At 58.3% G+C, this 16,622-nt stretch overlaps 1 protein-coding gene across 1 annotated transcript in view; it reads left to right on the top strand.

The window, feature by feature from the left end:
• ABCA3 (ATP binding cassette subfamily A member 3) overlaps positions 1 to 16,622 on the top strand; it is a 66,386-nt gene that overhangs the window by 45,108 nt on the left and 4,656 nt on the right. The window contains exons 19-30 of the mRNA XM_068147250.1: positions 864 to 1,167; positions 1,837 to 2,110; positions 4,314 to 4,518; positions 5,086 to 5,305; positions 5,995 to 6,153; positions 7,434 to 7,606; positions 8,926 to 9,060; positions 9,186 to 9,380; positions 10,997 to 11,184; positions 11,786 to 11,956; positions 12,475 to 12,662; positions 12,767 to 12,840. Of these exons, the coding sequence (XP_068003351.1) occupies positions 864 to 1,167; positions 1,837 to 2,110; positions 4,314 to 4,518; positions 5,086 to 5,305; positions 5,995 to 6,153; positions 7,434 to 7,606; positions 8,926 to 9,060; positions 9,186 to 9,380; positions 10,997 to 11,184; positions 11,786 to 11,956; positions 12,475 to 12,662; positions 12,767 to 12,840 (2,286 nt within the window). The remainder of the gene's footprint in view (positions 1 to 863; positions 1,168 to 1,836; positions 2,111 to 4,313; positions 4,519 to 5,085; positions 5,306 to 5,994; positions 6,154 to 7,433; positions 7,607 to 8,925; positions 9,061 to 9,185; positions 9,381 to 10,996; positions 11,185 to 11,785; positions 11,957 to 12,474; positions 12,663 to 12,766; positions 12,841 to 16,622) is intronic.

Consider the following 16,622-nt stretch of genomic DNA (forward strand, 5'->3'; position numbering starts at 1 on the left):
TGAGCACGGGCAGGGGAGGCACCCTGCACCCACCCCGGGCTGTCCTGAGCCTGGGAAGGGCTGGGGAGGTCCATCCAGGGCAGGCCACAGCAGTGCTGGGAGGCTGGGAGCCCTCTGCTGGGAGGGTTGGGGTTGTGCAGCCTGCAGAGGAGAAGGCTCCAGGGAGACCTCCTGGTGGCCTTAAAGGGGCCAGAAGAAAGCTGGGGACAGACTTCTGAGCAAGGGGTGATGGTTTAAACTAGAAGGAGACTCAGATTGGAGAGAAGGAAGAGATGGTTGACGCTGAGGGTGGGGACACCTTGGCACCAGCTCCAGGGAGACCTCCTGGTGGCCTTGCAGGGCTTCAAGAGGCCAGAAGAGAGCTGGGGACAGAGTGCTGAGCAGGGCCTGTTGGGCCAGGCCAAAGGGGGATGGTTTGAAGTGCAAGAGGGAGCCTGAGAGTGGAGAGAAGGAGAAATGTTTGGTGCTGAGGGTGGGGAGAGCCTGTGCCAGGCTGCCCAGAGAGGTGGAGCTGCCCCATGGCTGGCAGCAGTGCAGGGCAGGTTGGTTGGGGCTGGGAGCAGCCTGCTGTGGCTGCAGCTGGCCCTGCTGGCTGCAGGGGAGTGGACTGGATGACCTTGAAAGGTCCTTTCCAACCCATCCCAGTGTGGGCTTCCCTGCCCTGCTGCCCTGGAGCTGCTGCCCTGCTCAGCCCCCTCGCAGGCTCTGCTGGGGGCTCGCTGCTGCTGCGCGTGGGGCAGAGAAGGTGGCTCGGGGGTCACTGCCCCCCCCACCAGCTGCCTGGGGTGGGGGTGGGGTGGGGTGGCTGGTGGGGCTGCCTGCAGCTGGCATGGCTGGCACTGACCTGACTTCTCCCCTGGCAGTTCTACCTGTGCTGCCAGCAGTTCTACGCCATGTTCATGAAGAGAGCCATGTACAGCTGGCGCAACTGGAAGATGGTGGCGGCGCAGTTCCTCGTGCCTCTGATCTTCACTGCCTTTGCCCTCATCGTGGCCAAGACCTTCCCAGGGCCCAGGGACTCCTGCCAGCTGAGGCTGAGCCTGGAGCCCTACGGGCAGACCGTGGTGCCTTTCTCCGTCTCGGGCTCCTCGGGGCTGGCGCAGAGGCTGGCGGAGCAGTACGAGGAGCTGCTGGCTGCCCAGCGCCAGTCGCCGCTGGAGGTGCTGGGTGAGGCTTCACAGGGCACCTGGGCAGCAGCCCATGCCATGCCTGGTGGGCTCTGCAGGAGCCAGGGGCTTCTCTTGGCAGGGCCCTCGGCGTGGGTGGCCGCGGTGCCAGCTGCGGCATACCCGAGGTGCCCCTTCACCTGCCCTCCTGCACGGGAGCTTCGCAGGGGCATAGCCTTGCCCTCAGGGCTGGCCCCCTGTGTGGGGGGCAAAGTGCTGAGCATTGCACAGCCCCATCCTGTGTGCTGCAGGAGCACAGCTCACAGGGTGTCAGGGGTTGGAAGGGACCTCTGGAGATCTTCCAGCCCAAGCCCCCTGCCAGAGCAGGAGCATAGAGCCCAGCACAGGGCACACAGAACACATCCAGACAGGGCTGGGAAGGCTCCAGAGCAGGAGACTCCACAACCTCTCTGGGCAGCCTGCTCCAGGCCTCTGGCAGCCTCCCAGGGCAGAAGTTCCTCCTCCTGCTGAGGTGGAACCTCCTGGGCTGCAGTTTCCATCCACTGCCCCTTGGCCTGTGCCAGGTGGCAGAGGAGAGCAGGGAGTCTCCAAGCAGAGCTGAGGTCTCCATAGCCATGGTGGGGGCCGGGTGGGGCCAGGAGGGGTGGTAGCCCACTGCAGCAGGTGTGGTGTGCTGGGGGCTGCTGCCAGCTGTGGTGGTGTTTGGCAGGGGACCTGGAGGAGTTCCTCATCTCCAGAGCTTCCGAGGAGGGAGGAGCCTTCAACGAGCACTACATCGCCGCCGCCGCCTTCCGGGGGGACGCCAACCGCACCCTGCTCACTGCCCTCTTCAACAACCAGGCCTACCACTCCCCTGCCACGGCCCTCATGCTGGCTGACAACGCTCTCTTCAGGGCCCTGGTGGGCCCCAACGCCTCCATCACAGTCACCAACTACCCCCAGCCTCGCAACATCACCGAGAAGGCCAAGGACCAGCTGATGGAGTAGGTCTGGCGGCGCCGCGCTCGCCTGCCTGCCCTCCTGCCTGCCCTCTGCCTGCCCTCCTGCCTGCCCTCTGCCTCCCCTCCTGCCTGCCCTCTGCCTCCCCTCCTGCCTCCCCTCCTGCCTGCCCTCCTGCCTGCCCCCCTGCCTCCCCTCCTGCCTCCCCTCCTGCCTGCCCTCTGCCTGCCCTCCTGCCTGCCCTCTGCCTCCCCTCTTGCCTGCCCCTCCTGCCTCCCCTCCTGCCTCCCCTCCTGCCTGCCCTCTGCCTCCCCTCCTGCCTCCCCTCCTGCCTCCCCTCCTGCCTGCCCCCCTGCCTGCCCTCTGCCTGCCCTCCTGCCTGCCCTCCTGCCTGCCCTCTGCCTGCCCTCTGCCTCCCCTCCTGCCTCCCCTCCTGCCTGCCCTCTGCCTGCCCTCTGCCTGCCCTCCTGCCTGCCCTCTGCCTCCCCTCCTGCCTCCCCTCCTGCCTGCCCTCTGCCTGCCCTCTGCCTCCCCTCCTGCCTGCCCTCTGCCTCCCCTCCTGCCTCCCCTCCTGCCTGCCCTCTGCCTCCCCTCCTGCCTCCCCTCCTGCCTGCCCTCTGCCTCCCCTCCTGCCTCCCCTCCTGCCTCCCCTCCTGCCTGCCCTCTGCCTGCCCTCCTGCCTCCCCTCCTGCCTCCCCTCCTGCCTCCCCTCCTGCCTGCCCTCCTGCCTGCCCTCCTACCTCCCCTCCTACCTCCCCTCTTTCCTCCCCTCTTTCCTCCCCTCCTGCCTGCCCTCTTTCCTCCCCTCCTGCCTCCCCTTTTTCCTCTCCTCTATCCTCCCCTCTTGCCTCCCCTCTTTCCTCCTCTCCTGCCTCCCCTCTTTCCTTCCCTCCTACCTCCTCTCTTGCCTCCCCTCTTTTCTCCCCTCTTTTCTCCCCTCTTTTCTCCCCTCTTTTCTCCCCTCTTTTCTCCCCTCTTTTCTCCCCTCTTTTCTCCCCTCTTTCCTCCCCTCTTTTCTTCCCTCTTTCCTCTCCTCTTTCCTCCCCTCCTTCCTCCCCTCCTGCCTCCCCTCTATCCTCTCCTCTTGCTTCCCCTCTATCCTCCCCTCTTTCCTGCCCTCCTGCCTCCCCTCCTGCTCTGCTTCCCTGCCTGCAGCTGGGCTTGGTGCTGTCCCTGGTGTGAGGAGCCAGGCTGCAGCTTCTCAGGCCCAAAGGTCACTGTGATTGTGCTGGGAAGATCAGGAGAGCAAAGCTGTGCAGAAGGCTTTCCTGCTGGAGCCTGGCACCCCTGCCACCCCCCATGCCCATGTCTCAGTGGTTGAGTGTTGCCCTCAGGATGCTGGTTGGGGTTGGTTTTCCACAGGAGATTAGAGCACAGGGGGAGACAGTCAGAAACAGTCACGGAATCATGGAATGGTGTGGGCTGCAAGGGACCTTAAAGGTTGGAAGGGACCTTCAGGATCAGCCAGCTCCAAGACCCTGCCATAGGCAGGGACACCTCCCACCAGCACAGCTTGCTCAGGGCCTCATCCAGCCTGGTCCTCAACACCTCCAGGCAGGAGGCAGCCACAGCCTCCCTGGGCAGCCTGTGCCAGAGTCTCCCCAGCCTCACTGCCAAGGATTTCTTCCTCCTCTCCACTCTCAGTCTCCTCTCTCCCAGCTCAAAGCCATTGGCCCTGGGCCTGGCACTCCCAGCCCTTGGCCCAAGTCCCTCCCCAGCTCTCCTGGAGCCCTTCAGGTACTGGGAGGCTGCTCTGAGCTCTCCAAAACGCTCCAGCTTTGCTGTCTGGATGCATTCCTCAGCCTCAAATTCAACCAGCCCAGGTTCATAGTACCATAGTATCAGTCAGGGTTGGAAGGGACCACAAGGATCATCTAGTTCCAACCCCCCTGCCATGGGCAGGGACACCCCACACTAGATCAGGCTGCCCAGAGCCTTGTCCAGCCTGGTCTAGGTTGCTCAAAGCCTCATCCAGCCTGGTCTTCAACACCTCCAGGGAGGGGACAACCTATTCCAGTGTCTCCCCAGCCTCACTGGGAAGAACTTCTTCCCCATCTGCAGTGCCAGAGGCAGGGTGGAGGTGTGAGGTGTGCTGTGTGGGGGAGAACCCCCCTTCCCCCGGGGGGGTTGCTCCTGCCTGCTGGCTTGCTGGGTGAAGCGTGGCGTGGATGTGCCGTCCCCACCTAGCCTCGGGGCGGGTTTGCTGAGCTGTCCCCGTGCTGAGCTGTGCCCCTGCTGTCCCCACAGAGGCCAGACTGGCTTTGCCATTGCCATCAACCTGCTCTATGGCATGGCCTCCCTGGCCAGCACCTTCGCCCTGCTGCTGGTCAGCGAGAGAGCCATCAAGGCCAAGCACGTCCAGTTCGTCAGCGGGGTCTATGTGGTCAACTTCTGGCTCTCTGCCCTGCTCTGGGACATCATCAACTTCCTCATCCCCTGTGCTCTCATGCTGGTGAGTCACCCTGCTGCCCTCCTGGGGGTGGGAGCTGCTCCTCCCTGTGGTGAGGCTGCCTCAGGAAGGACCAGCAGGAGAGCTGTCCCTTGGTCCTGCTGGCAGCTGGGCCGTGACCAGCCTGCAGCCTCTGGCACCTCAACGCTTGGGTGGGCTCTGGGAAGTCTCAAAACCAGGGGAGCAGGGAGAGGGGTTCCCCAAACCTGCCTTTTTGCATCCCAGTGTGTGGAGAGAGGTCTTCTCTTGGGGACAGTCCTGGGCTGCTGGTGGGAGCCAGCTGTGGGGGGGTTAGCTGGGACGGTGCTGTGCTGCTGCCTGGGCTGTGGGGACGGGGAGCCACAGGCTCACAGGATGTCAGGGACCTCAGGAGATCATCCAGGTCCAAGCCCCCTGCCAGAGCAGGAGCATAGAGGATCCAGTGCAGGTCACACAGGAGCACATCCAGGTGGGGCTGGAGAGCCTCCAGGGAAGGAGACTCCACAGCCTCCCTGGGGACTCCAGAAGCTCTCTGAGCCACAGCCTTCGGCCAAGGCAAACCTGTGCTCCCCTCACGCTGCTGTGCCCCAGGTGATATTCCAAGCCTTCGATGTGCAAGCCTTCACCCAGGACAGCCACCTCGTGGATGTGATGCTGATCTTCCTCCTCTATGGCTGGGCCATCATCCCCCTCATGTACCTCCTCAGCTTCTTCTTCTCCGTGGCAGCCACAGCCTACACTCGCCTGACCATCTTCAACATCCTCTCGGGCACTGCCACCTTCCTCGCCGTCACCATCATGAGCATCCCAGGTGGGTCCCTGCCCTCCCTGCCTGCCCAGCACTGCACCCTCCCAGCACCAGCAAGATCCAACCCCCAAGGGCACACTTTTCACCCCAGGGATGTCCCCACACTGGCAGACAAAGCTGTTGCCATCCATTCTTACCCATCAGCTTACGAGGGGGAGCAGAGGGCTGGAGCTGCTCTGCTGTGAGCACAGCCTGAGAGTGTTGGGGTTGTGCAGGCTGGAGAGGAGAAGGCTCCCAGGAGACCTCCTTGTGGCCTTCCAGGATCTGCAGGGGACTCCAGGAAAGCTGGGGAGGGACTTTGGAGGGGGTCAGGGAGGGATAGGCCTGGGGGGGATGGAGCAGAACTAGAAGTGGGGAGATGGAGATTGGCTGTGAGGAAGAAGTTGTTGGCCAGGAGGGTGGTGAGAGCCTGGCACAGGTTGCCCAGGGAGGTGGTGGCAGCCTCCTGCCTGGAGGTGTTTGCAGCCAGGCTGGAGGTGGCTGTGAGCAAGCTGCTGTGGTGTGAGGTGTCCCTGGCCATGGCAGGGGGTTGGAGCTGGCTGAGCCTTGAGCTCCCTTCCAACCCTGGCAGTTCTGTAGTTCTCTGATCAAACATAGCAGCTTTGTTGGGTTTCCTCCTGAAGCTGGAAGTCTCAGGGTCTTGCTCTAAACACAGCTAACTCCAACCTGTTGATCCTCCTCTTCTCTTTCAGAGCTGGGCTTGATGGACCTCTCCAAAACCTTGGATAAAGTCTTCCTTGTCCTACCCAATTACTGCCTGGGCCAATGCATCAGTGACTTCTACCAGAACTATGAATTCATCCAGTTCTGCACCTCCTCTGTTGAAGCCATCTTCATCTGCAAGGCATTCAGTGAGTCCCTGTGCTGGTCCTCACCTGCCCATCCTACCACAGCCACACTGGGCAGTCCCTCTGGGGTGGGTGGTGGAGCTGGGCAGCATCCTGAGGCCTTTTTCCCAGCCTGAGCAGTAGCTCCAGGTACCATGTGAAAGCCAAACTAGGCTGTGTTTGACACTTGTGGGTGATCTACTCCAGGCATCTTTTCCTTACTGGGGGATGTGGAGGAATGGGGATCTGGATGGTCTGGAGGAAATTGGGGGCCAGGGTTCTGTAGACAAGGTAAGAAGTCCCAGTCCCAACAGTGACAGCATCTCCAGTTGGCATCTTCTGCCAGATCTCTTCCAGAGCTGAATCCTGCTCTGGGAAGCATTGGAAAGAGATGCAGGGAACCATGGTGGGCTGGAGATGAGGCTGGCAAAGCTGGGAAGGAGCCAGGGTGGGCTGGAGGTGAGGCTGGCAGAGCTGGGAAGGAGCCAGGGTGGGCTGGAGGTGAGGCTGGCAGAGCTGGGAAGGAGCCAGGGTGGGCTGGAGGTGAGGCTGGCAAAGCTGGCAGGGAGCCTGGATGGGCTGGAGGTGAGGCTGGCAGAGCTGGCAGGGAGCCTGGATGGGCTGGAGGTGAGGCTGGCAGAGCTGTCAGGGACCCAGGGTGGGCTGGAGGTGAGGCTGGCAAAGCTGGTAGGGAGCCAGCATGGGCTGGAGATGAGGCTGGCAAAGCTGGCAGGGAGCCAGGGTGGGCTGGAGGTGCGGCTGGCAGAGCTGGGAGGGAGCCTGGATGGGCTGAAGATGAGGCTGGCAGAGCTGGCAGGGACCCAGGGTGGGCTGGAGATGAGCCTGGCAAAGCTGGTAGGGAGCCAGCATGGGCTGGAGATGAGGCTGGCAAAGCTGGCAGGGAGCCAGGGTGGGCTGGAGGTGCGGCTGGCAGAGCTGGCAGGGAGCCAGGGTGGGCTGGAGATGAGGCTGGCAGAGCTGGCAGGGAGCCAGGGTGGGCTGGAGGTGAGGCTGGCAGAGCTGGCAGGGAGCCAGGGTGGGCTGGAGGTGAGGCTGGCAGAGCTGGCAGGGAGCCTGGGTGGGCTGGAGGTGAGGCTGGCAGAGCTGGCAGGGAGCCTGGGTGGGCTGGAGGTGAGGCTGGCAGAGCTGGGAAGGAGCCAGGGTGGGCTGGAGGTGAGGCTGGCAAAGCTGGCAGGGAGCCAGGGTGGGCTGGAGGTGAGGCTGGCAGAGCTTTGGGCTCACAGCCTCCCCTGCAGCTCCTCTCCCCCGCCTCAGGCCCTTGCTGTCTTGCCTTCCCTGCCCAGATATCAGTTACCAGATGAATTACTTCTCCTGGGAGCCGCCGGGGATCGGGCGCTACCTGACCTCCCTGAGCATCCAGGGCTTCTCCTTCCTCTTCCTCCTTTTCCTCATCGAGACAAACCTCCTCTGGAGGCTGAGAACTGTGGTCTGTGGCATCTGCAGGCGGAGGAAATGGGTGAGCTGAAGCATGTTCCACTTCTGCAGCCTCTGTGCCAGGAAGGATCTGGAGGGGCTGGAAGGTGTCCAGAGCAGGGCCAGGAGGAGGAGCAGAGGCCTGGAGCTGCTCTGCTCTGAGCACAGCCTGAGAGAGTTGGGGTTGTGCAGGCTGGAGAGGAGAAGGCTCCCAGGAGACCTCCTTGTGGCCTTCCAGGATCTGCAGGGGGCTCCAGGAAAGCTGGGGAGGGACTTTGGAGGGGGTCAGGGAGGGATAGGAGTGGGGGGGATGGAGCAGAACTAGAGGTGGGGAGATGGAGATTGGCTGTGAGGAAGAAGTTGTTGCCCATGAGGGTGGTTGCCCAGGGAGGTGGTGGAAGCCTCCTGCCTGGAGGTGTTTGCAGCCAGGCTGGAGGTGGCTGTGAGCAAGCTGCTGTGGTGTGAGGTGTCCCTGGCCATGGCAGGGGGTTGGAGCCGGCTGAGCCTTGAGCTCCCTTCCAGCCCTGGCAGCTCTGTGGTTCTCTGTGGGAGGGAGACTAAGGTGCCCTGCAACCCAGGGAGTCCCTGTGGGCAGCCCCTCAGCTCCTCAGGAAGTGTCTCTGGAGCAAGTAGCTTAGGAGGCCCCAACCCTGTTGATGTTACTACTGCTGCCTCCAATAATGCTTTGAAGGATTTATAACCAAATTTGGCTACTTTGCACACAGTTCCATCCCTGGAGGTGTTTGCAGCCAGGCTGGAGGTGGCTGTGAGCAACCTGCTGTTGTGTGAGGTGTCCCTGGCCATGGCAGGGGGGCTGGAGCTGGCTGAGCCTTGAGGTCCCTTCCACCCCTGACAGTTCTCTGATTCTCTGATTCAGATTCCAGAGGAGTTTGACTCTGTGGCAGCTGGAAGGTTTTGTGTGCAGTTTCCAAGTGGTCCTGCTCTAGATTCTATGCTCCTGCCCTGGCAGGGGGGGGTTGGATCTTTGGGGGTCCCTTCCAACCCCTAACATCCTCTGATCCTGTGATATATTTTGCTGGCTGATTTGGCAAGGTGGCCTTGCAGCAGCATCAGAGCCTCTGGCAAGAGCTAGTTCTGCCCTTGCAGAGCATGGGGGGAGTGAGAGCTGCTAGCAGGAGACAAGAGAGGGGAACAGGTCCCAGTCCTGGGCCAGTGCCCCCACATCAGCTCCATGCCACCTGCACTCCAGGCAGGCTGCAGCTGAGCACATGGAGCGGCAAAGGCTTGTCCCCAGGGGTGACTGATGAAAGGGATGGATCCTGCCCGGGTTGGGGGTGCTGGGGGATGTCATTTGTGCCACAGCAGCGAGGTGGCAGAGTGCTGTTTGTGCCCTGTGTGTAGGTGGCACTGCTGAACAGGGTGTCTGTGCTGCCAGAGGACCGGGACGTGGCAGATGAGAGGAAGAAGGTTCTGGAGTCCCCACCAGAGCTGCTGTCCTCTCTCAGCAGCCCTCTGGTCATCAAGGAGCTCACCAAGGTGAGGAGAGCGTGGCCCATGCTCAGCATCCTGCTGCCAGCTCAGCTGTGTCCCCCACGGGGCTGGCAGAGCCTCCTGGCGTCTTTGGGTGGCGAGCGGCACGGTTTGTGCGGTGTCTCCACCAGGTGTACGACAGCAGGGAGTCCCTGCTGGCAGTGGACAGGATCTCCTTGGCAGTGAGCAAAGGGGAATGCTTTGGCCTCCTTGGCTTCAACGGAGCAGGCAAGACCACCACCTTCAAGATGCTGACTGGGGACGAGAGCATCACCTCGGGGGATGCCTTTGTGGACGGCCACAGCATTCTGGCCAACATCAAGAAGGTACCCCGGGGCTGCAGGGCATGGAGGGGCTGGTATAAACACTCCTGGGTCCAGCTGGCCTGGCCCACCCTGCAGGTGCCTCTGAGGAGGACGCAGTTGCAGTTGCCAGGGCTGGAGGTGGTGTCTCAGGGACGTTTGGTCCTTGTGTGGCCCAGCTGCCTGTTGCCTGGGCACGTGGAAGCAGTGCCCGCTCCGGTGGGATGGGAGATGTGATGGAGATGGAAGGCAGCGCCTGGGAGGGTGGCAGACTTCATCCGAGGGGTTAGCTCCCCAGCTGGAAAGCTGAGAGTTAGTGACCACAGCTGGGTGGTGGTCACTGAAACAAGCAGGTCAAACCCTTTGAGCCCCCTGCTAGAGGTCTCCTTGCTGGGAACTGCCCACTGTGGGAAAGCAAGAGGGCAGCAGGGATCACTGCCCCTACCGCTCTCACTCCATCGCTCTCCCTCCTCCGCCTCTCTCCCTGCTCCTCCTCTCTCCCTGCTCCTCCTCTCTCCCTGCTCCTCCCCTCTCCCTCCTCCACCACTCTCACTGCCTCTCCCTCCTCTACTCTCTCCCTTCTCTACTCTCTCCCTACTCTCCCTCCTCTGTCACTCTCCCTCCTCTACCACCTCTGGAGGTGCAGCCAAACCCCTGCGAGCTCCACGGCAGCTGCTGGCTTGGCCAGGTGCTGCGGAAGAGCTGCCTGCAAGCTGATGCCTGTGGGGCTGTTGGTGCCCATGGGGTTACTGATACCCATGGGGTAACTGGTGCCCATGGGGTTACTGATACCCAGGGGGTAACCAGTGCCCATGGGGTGGCTGATGCCTGTGGGGTTACTGATGCCCATGGGGTGGCTGATGCCCATGGGGCGCCTGATGCCCATGGGCTTGCGGATGCCTGTGGGGCTGTTGATCCCCTTGGCGTGGCTGATGCCTGTGGGGCACCTGATGCCCATGGAGTGGCTGATGCCCATGGGTTTACTGATGCCCATGGAGTTGCTGATGCCCATGGGATGTTTGATACCCCTGGAGCGCCTGATGCCCATGGGGCTGTTGAAGCCCATGGGGTTACTGATGCCCATGAGGCTGCTGAAGCCCATGGGGTTACTGATGCCCCTGGGGCACCTGATGCCCATGGGGCTGCTGATGCCCAATGGGGTATTCGATGCCCATGGGGCTGCTGATGCCCATGGGGTATTCGATGCCCATGGGGCTGCTGATGCCCCCGGGGCTGCTGATGTCCATGGGGCTGCTGATGCCTGTGGGGCACCCGATGCCCATGGGGCTGCTGATGCCCATGGGGCTGCTGATGCCCCCGGGGCTGCTGATGTCCATGGGGCTGCTGATGCCTGTGGGGCATCCGATGCCCATGGGGCTGCTGATGCCCATGGGGCTGCTGATGCCCATGGGGTATTCGATGCCCATGGGGCTGCTGATGCCCCCGGGGCTGCTGATGTCCATGGGACTGCTGATGCCTGTGGGGCACCCGATGCCCATGGGGCTGCTGATGCCCCCGGGGCTGCTGATGCCCTTGGGGTATTCGATGCCCATGGGGCTGCTGATGCCCCTGGGGCTGCTGATGCCCGTGGGGCGGCCGATGGGCGCGGGGCTGATGCCGCTGTGCGGGTGTCGCGGCAGGTGCAGCAGCGGATCGGGTACTGCCCGCAGTTCGATGCCCTGCTGGAGCACATGACGGGCCGCGAGACCCTGGCCATGTACGCGCGGCTGCGCGGCATCCCCGAGCGCTACAGCGGCAGCTGCGTGGAGAACATGCTGCGGGGGCTGCTGCTGGAGCCCCACGCCGACAAGCTGGTCAGGACCTACAGGTGAGACAGCAGAGATGCAGGCACCTCCCCGCCTCGGCTCCCCCTGCCTGGGGCTCCCCCTGCCTGGGGCTCCCCCTGCCTGGGGCTCCCCCCGGTGGAAGGCGTTGGGCTGGGTTTGAAGGACCTTCAAGATCATCTGCTTCAGCTTCCCCACCGTGGGCAGGGACACCTCCCATCAGCCCAGGCTGCTCAAGGCCTCATCCAGCCTGGCCTTCAACTCCTCCAGAAAAAGGGCAGCCACAGCCTCCCTGGGCAGCCTGTGCCAGAGTCTCCCCACCTTCACTATCAAGAATTTCTTCCTCCTCTCCACTCTCAGTCTCCTCTCTCCCAGCTCAAAGCCATTGGCCCTCGGCCTGGCACTCCCAGCCCTTGGCATCCCTGGAGCCCTTCAGGTACTGGAAGGCTGCTCTGAGGTTTGCCTGCAGCCTTCTCTTCTCCAGGCTGCACAGCCCCAGCTCTCCCAGCCTGGCCCCACAGGCGAGGTTCTGCAGCCCTCTCATTGTCTCCTCTGGCCCCTCTCCAGCCGTTCCATCTCCTCCTTGTCAGGGTCTCTTTCTCTCTTCTTACGCTGGGTCTCTGCCTGCCTTCCTGTCTCCTGCAGCGGAGGGAACAAGCGGAAGCTGAGTGCTGGCATTGCCCTCATTGGTGGTCCCCCTGTGATCTTCCTGGATGAGCCCTCCACAGGCATGGACCCGGTGGCCCGGCGCTTGCTGTGGGACGCAGTGACGCGGACGCGCGAGTGCGGCAAGTCCATCATCTTCACCTCCCACAGGTGACGCCCTGGGGGTGGGTACAGGGGTGTGGAGGTCCACTGGGTAGGACCCACCTCCAGACAGTGGTGAGTGGGCACTCCTGCAGCCCACTGCAGCTGGCTTGACCCAAAAAGTCCCTCCCAAAAGCCACAGAGAGGAGGGAATCCACCTCCAACCCTTTCCCAGCAGCTCCTCCTGCTGTGCCTTGGTGCTCTTGGCCTGCTAACCACATCCTCTCCTGCCCTGCGGCTCACTGCAGCTGACTTGACCCAGAAGTCCCTCTACCAAAAGCTGCAGAGAGGATGGAATCCACCTCCAACCCTTTCCCAGTAGCTCCTGATGTTGTGCCTTGGTGCTCTTGGCCTGCTAACCACGTCCTCTCCTGCCCTGCGGCTCACTGCAGCTGGCTTGACCCAAAAGTCCCTCTCCCAAAAGCCACAGAGAGGAGGGAACCCACCTCCAACCCTTTCCCAGCAGCATCCTACTGCTGTGCCTTGGTGCTCCTGCCCTGCTAACCACATCCTCTCCTGTCCTGCAGCATGGAGGAGTGCGAGGCCCTGTGCACACGGTTGGCCATCATGGTGAATGGGCAGTTCAAGTGCCTGGGCAGCCCCCAGCACCTCAAAAGCAAGTTTGGCAGTGGCTACACCTTGCTGGCCAAGACACGGAGCGAGGAGGAGGGCGAGCTGCAGGCCTTCAAGGCCTTTGTGGAGAAGACTTTCCCAGGTACCATGCCTGAGCCGCTGGAGCAGGGTGGGGAGGGCAGGATGCTGGTCGTGGGCTTCACCCAGGCTCCTAACTCAGATCCTCTCCTTGCTGGTCTCTCCCAGGCAGTGTCCTGAAACACGAGCACCAGGGCATGGTGCATTATCACTTGACCAACAAGAACCTCAGCTGGGCACAGGTAAGGGGGTGCTGGAGCATGACCCACCCTTGCGTGGACAGAGGTTGGAGGGGCAGCCCCATTCCTGCCCTTTACCCTGACCCTGCTGTGGATGCTTTGCTTTCATCTTCCTCTTCCTCTTCTTCCAGAGCCACTCTCTGACCCAAATCCAGATGATTAGAATCATAGAATTGCTTGGGTTGGAAAAGACTCTGTGGACACTGTCAATAGTATATAGGTGTCTATAGGGGCTGCATACACCATATAGGCTCTGCAGACACTGTCTATAGTATATAGGTGTCTATATAGGCTGCACACACCATATAGCCTCTGTAGACACTGTCTATAGTGTATAGGTGTCTATAGAGGCTGCATAAACCATATAGCCTCTGTAGACACTGTCTATAGTATATAGGTGTCTATATAGGCTGCATACACTATATAGGCTCTGTAGACACTGTCTATAGTGTATAGGTGTCTATAGAGGCTGCATATACCATATAGGCTCTGCAGACACTGTCTATAGTGTATAGGTGTCTATATAGGCTGCATACACCATATAGGCTCTGTAGACACTGTCTATAGTATATAGGTGTCTATAGAGGCTGCATACACCATATAGGCTCTGCAGACACTGTCTATAGTATATAGGTGTCTATATAGGCTGCATACACCATATAGGCTCTGTAGACACTGTCTATAGTGTATAGGTGTCTATAGAGGCTGCATATACCATATAGGCTCTGCAGACACTGTCTATAGTGTATAGGTGTCTATATAGGCTGCATACACCATATAGGCTCTGTAGACACTGTCTATAGTATATAGGTGTCTATAGAGGCTGCATACACCATATAGGCTCTGCAGACACTGTCTATAGTATATAGGTGTCTGTAGAGGCTGCATACACCATATAGGCTCTGCAGACACTGTCTATAGGTGTCTATAGAGGCTGCATATACAATATGGACTCTGTAGACACTGTCTATAGTATATAGGTGTCTCTATAGGCTGCATACCCCATATAGCCTCTGCAGACACTGTCTATAGTGTATAGGTGTCTATAGAGGCTGCATACACCATATAGGCTCTGTAGACACTGTCTATAGTATATAGGTGTCTCTATAGGCTGCATACCCCATATAGGCTCTGCAGACACTGTCTATAGTGTATAGGTGTCTATAGAGGCTGCATACACCATATAGGCTCTGCAGACACTGTCTATAGTATATAGGTGTCTATAGAGGCTGCATACACCATATAGGCTCTGTAGACACTGTCTATAGTATATAGGTGTCTATAGAGGCTGCATACACCATATAGGCTCTGTAGACACTGTCTATAGTATATAGGTGTCTATAGAGGCTGCATACACCATATAGGCTCTGCAGACACTGTCTATAGTATATAGGTGTCTGTATAGGCTGCATACACCATAAAGGCTCTGCAGACACTGTCTGTAGTATATAGGTGTCTATATAGGCTGCATACACCATATGGACTCTGTAGACACTGTCTATAGTGTATAAGTGTCTATAGAGGCTGCATATACCATATAGGCTCTGCAGACACTGTCTATAGTATATAGGTGTCTATAGAGGCTGCATACACCATATAGGCTCTGTAGACACTGTCTATAGTGTATAGGTGTCTATATAGGCTGCATACACCATATAGGCTCTGCAGACACTGTCTATAGTGTATAGGTGTCTCTATAGGCTGCATACACCATATAGGCTCTGCAGACACTGTCTATAGTGTATAGGTGTCTCTATAGGCTGCATACACCATATAGGCTCTGCAGACACTGTCTATAGTATATAGGTGTCTATAGAGGCTGCATACACCATATAGGCTCTGCAGACACTGTCTATAGGTGTCTATAGAGGCTGCATATACAATATGGACTCTGTAGACACTGTCTATAGTGTATAGGTGTCTCTATAGGCTGCATACACCATATAGGCTCTGCAGACACTGTCTATAGTGTATAGGTGTCTATAGAGGCTGCATATACCATTTAGACTCTGTAGACATAGTATCCACTACATAGTATACAGTGTATACAGTACATAGGACAGAGTATTTGGTTTGCTGGTCTCTGCTCCCAGGGAACCAGCACCAGAACAAGAGGACACAGTCTCAAGCTGTGCCAGGGGAGGTTTAGGCTGTAAGTGAAGAAGAAATTCTTCCCAGCAAGAGAGATTGGCCACTGGGATGTGCTGCCCAGGGAGGTGGTGGAGTCACCATCTCTGGAAGTGTTTAGGAAGAGCCTGGATGGGGCACTTGGTGCCATGGTTGAGTTGATCAGGTGGTGCTGGGGGATAGGTTGGACTTGAGGATCTCAAAGGTCTTTTCCAACCTGGTTAATTCTGTTGTGTTCTGTTCTGTTCTATTCTGTTCTATTGTATTGTATTCTATTCTATTCTGTTCTGTTCTCTTCTACTCTGTTCTATTCTATTCTGTTCTATTCTGTTCTGTTTCTTCTACTCTACTCTGTTCTGTTCTACTCTGTTCTGTTCTGTTCTATTCTATTCTGTTCTACTCTGTTCTGTTCTACTCCTATTCTATTCTATTCTATTCTACTCTACTCTACTCTACTCTGTTGTGTTCTGTTCTGTTCCTACTCTGTAGAGAGGGTGCAGTGTAGAGGTGATACAAAAAGTCTGTCTCTCACAGAACTATAGATAAACACTCTCTGTAGACTGTGTTGTGGCTGAGTTAATGCTGGGGGAAACTTCACCCCACCACCTATGTGCAGATGGTTATGCACAGCATCTGGAGAGGTCTGCATAGAGAGACTTTCTTTCAATATAGTTACATATATCTAATATGTGTCTGATGTACTGAGGGCAAGGCTGGGGCTGGAATCCCAGCCTGGGGATATGCCTCTCCACAAAGCACATAGATATATGCCTCTGGAAGTGCACAGACACACATGTCACATACATAAGTATGTATATATCACATATCTGTGGTATGCAGCACAGCTAGAGCTAGATGTAAAGCCTCTCTATGTATCCTGTCTAGATCTAGCTGCAAAACCTCTCTCTAGCCTGTCTCCATCTGGATGTGAAACCTCTCTCTACCCATCTAGATCCAGATGTAAAACCTCTCTCTAGCCTATCTAGATGCAAAGCCTCTCTCTATTCTACCTAGATCCAGATGTAAAACCACTGTCTAGATCTAGCTGCAAAGCCTCTCTCTATCCTACCTAGATCCAGATGTAAAACCACTCTCTAGATCCAGATGTAAAACCTCTCTCTATCCTATCTAGATGCAAAGCCTCTCTCTATCCTACCTAGGTCCAGATGTAAAACCATTCTCTAGAACTAGAGGTAAAGTCTCTCTCTCCTGTCTAGATCCAGATGTAAAGCCTCTCTCTATCCTGTCTAGATCTAGCTGTAAAGCCTCTCTCTATCCTGTCTAGAGGTAAAGCCTCTCTCTATCCTATCTAGATCCAGATGCAGAGCCTTTCTCTATCCTGTCTAGATGTAAAGCCTCTCTCTATCCTGTCTAGATTCAGATGCAGAGCCTCTCTCTATCCTGTCTAGATCCAGATGCAGAGCCTTTCTCTATCCTGTCTAGATCCAGATGTAAAGCCTCTCTCTATCCTATCTAGATCCAGATGCAGAGCCTCTCTCTATCCTGTCTAAATGTAAAGCCTCTCTCTATCCTATCTAGATCCAGATGCAGAGCCTCTCTCTATCCTGTCTAGATGTAAAGCCTCTCTCTATCCTGTCTAGATCCAGATGCAGAGCCTCTCTCTATCCTGTCTAGATGTAAAGCCTCTCTCTATCCTA

The sequence above is a fragment of the Melanerpes formicivorus genome, unplaced genomic scaffold, assembly GCF_026170545.1.
Source record: "Melanerpes formicivorus ecotype bairdi unplaced genomic scaffold, bMelFor1.0.p_v2 SCAF_14, whole genome shotgun sequence".
Taxonomy (NCBI): Eukaryota; Metazoa; Chordata; class Aves; order Piciformes; family Picidae; genus Melanerpes; species Melanerpes formicivorus.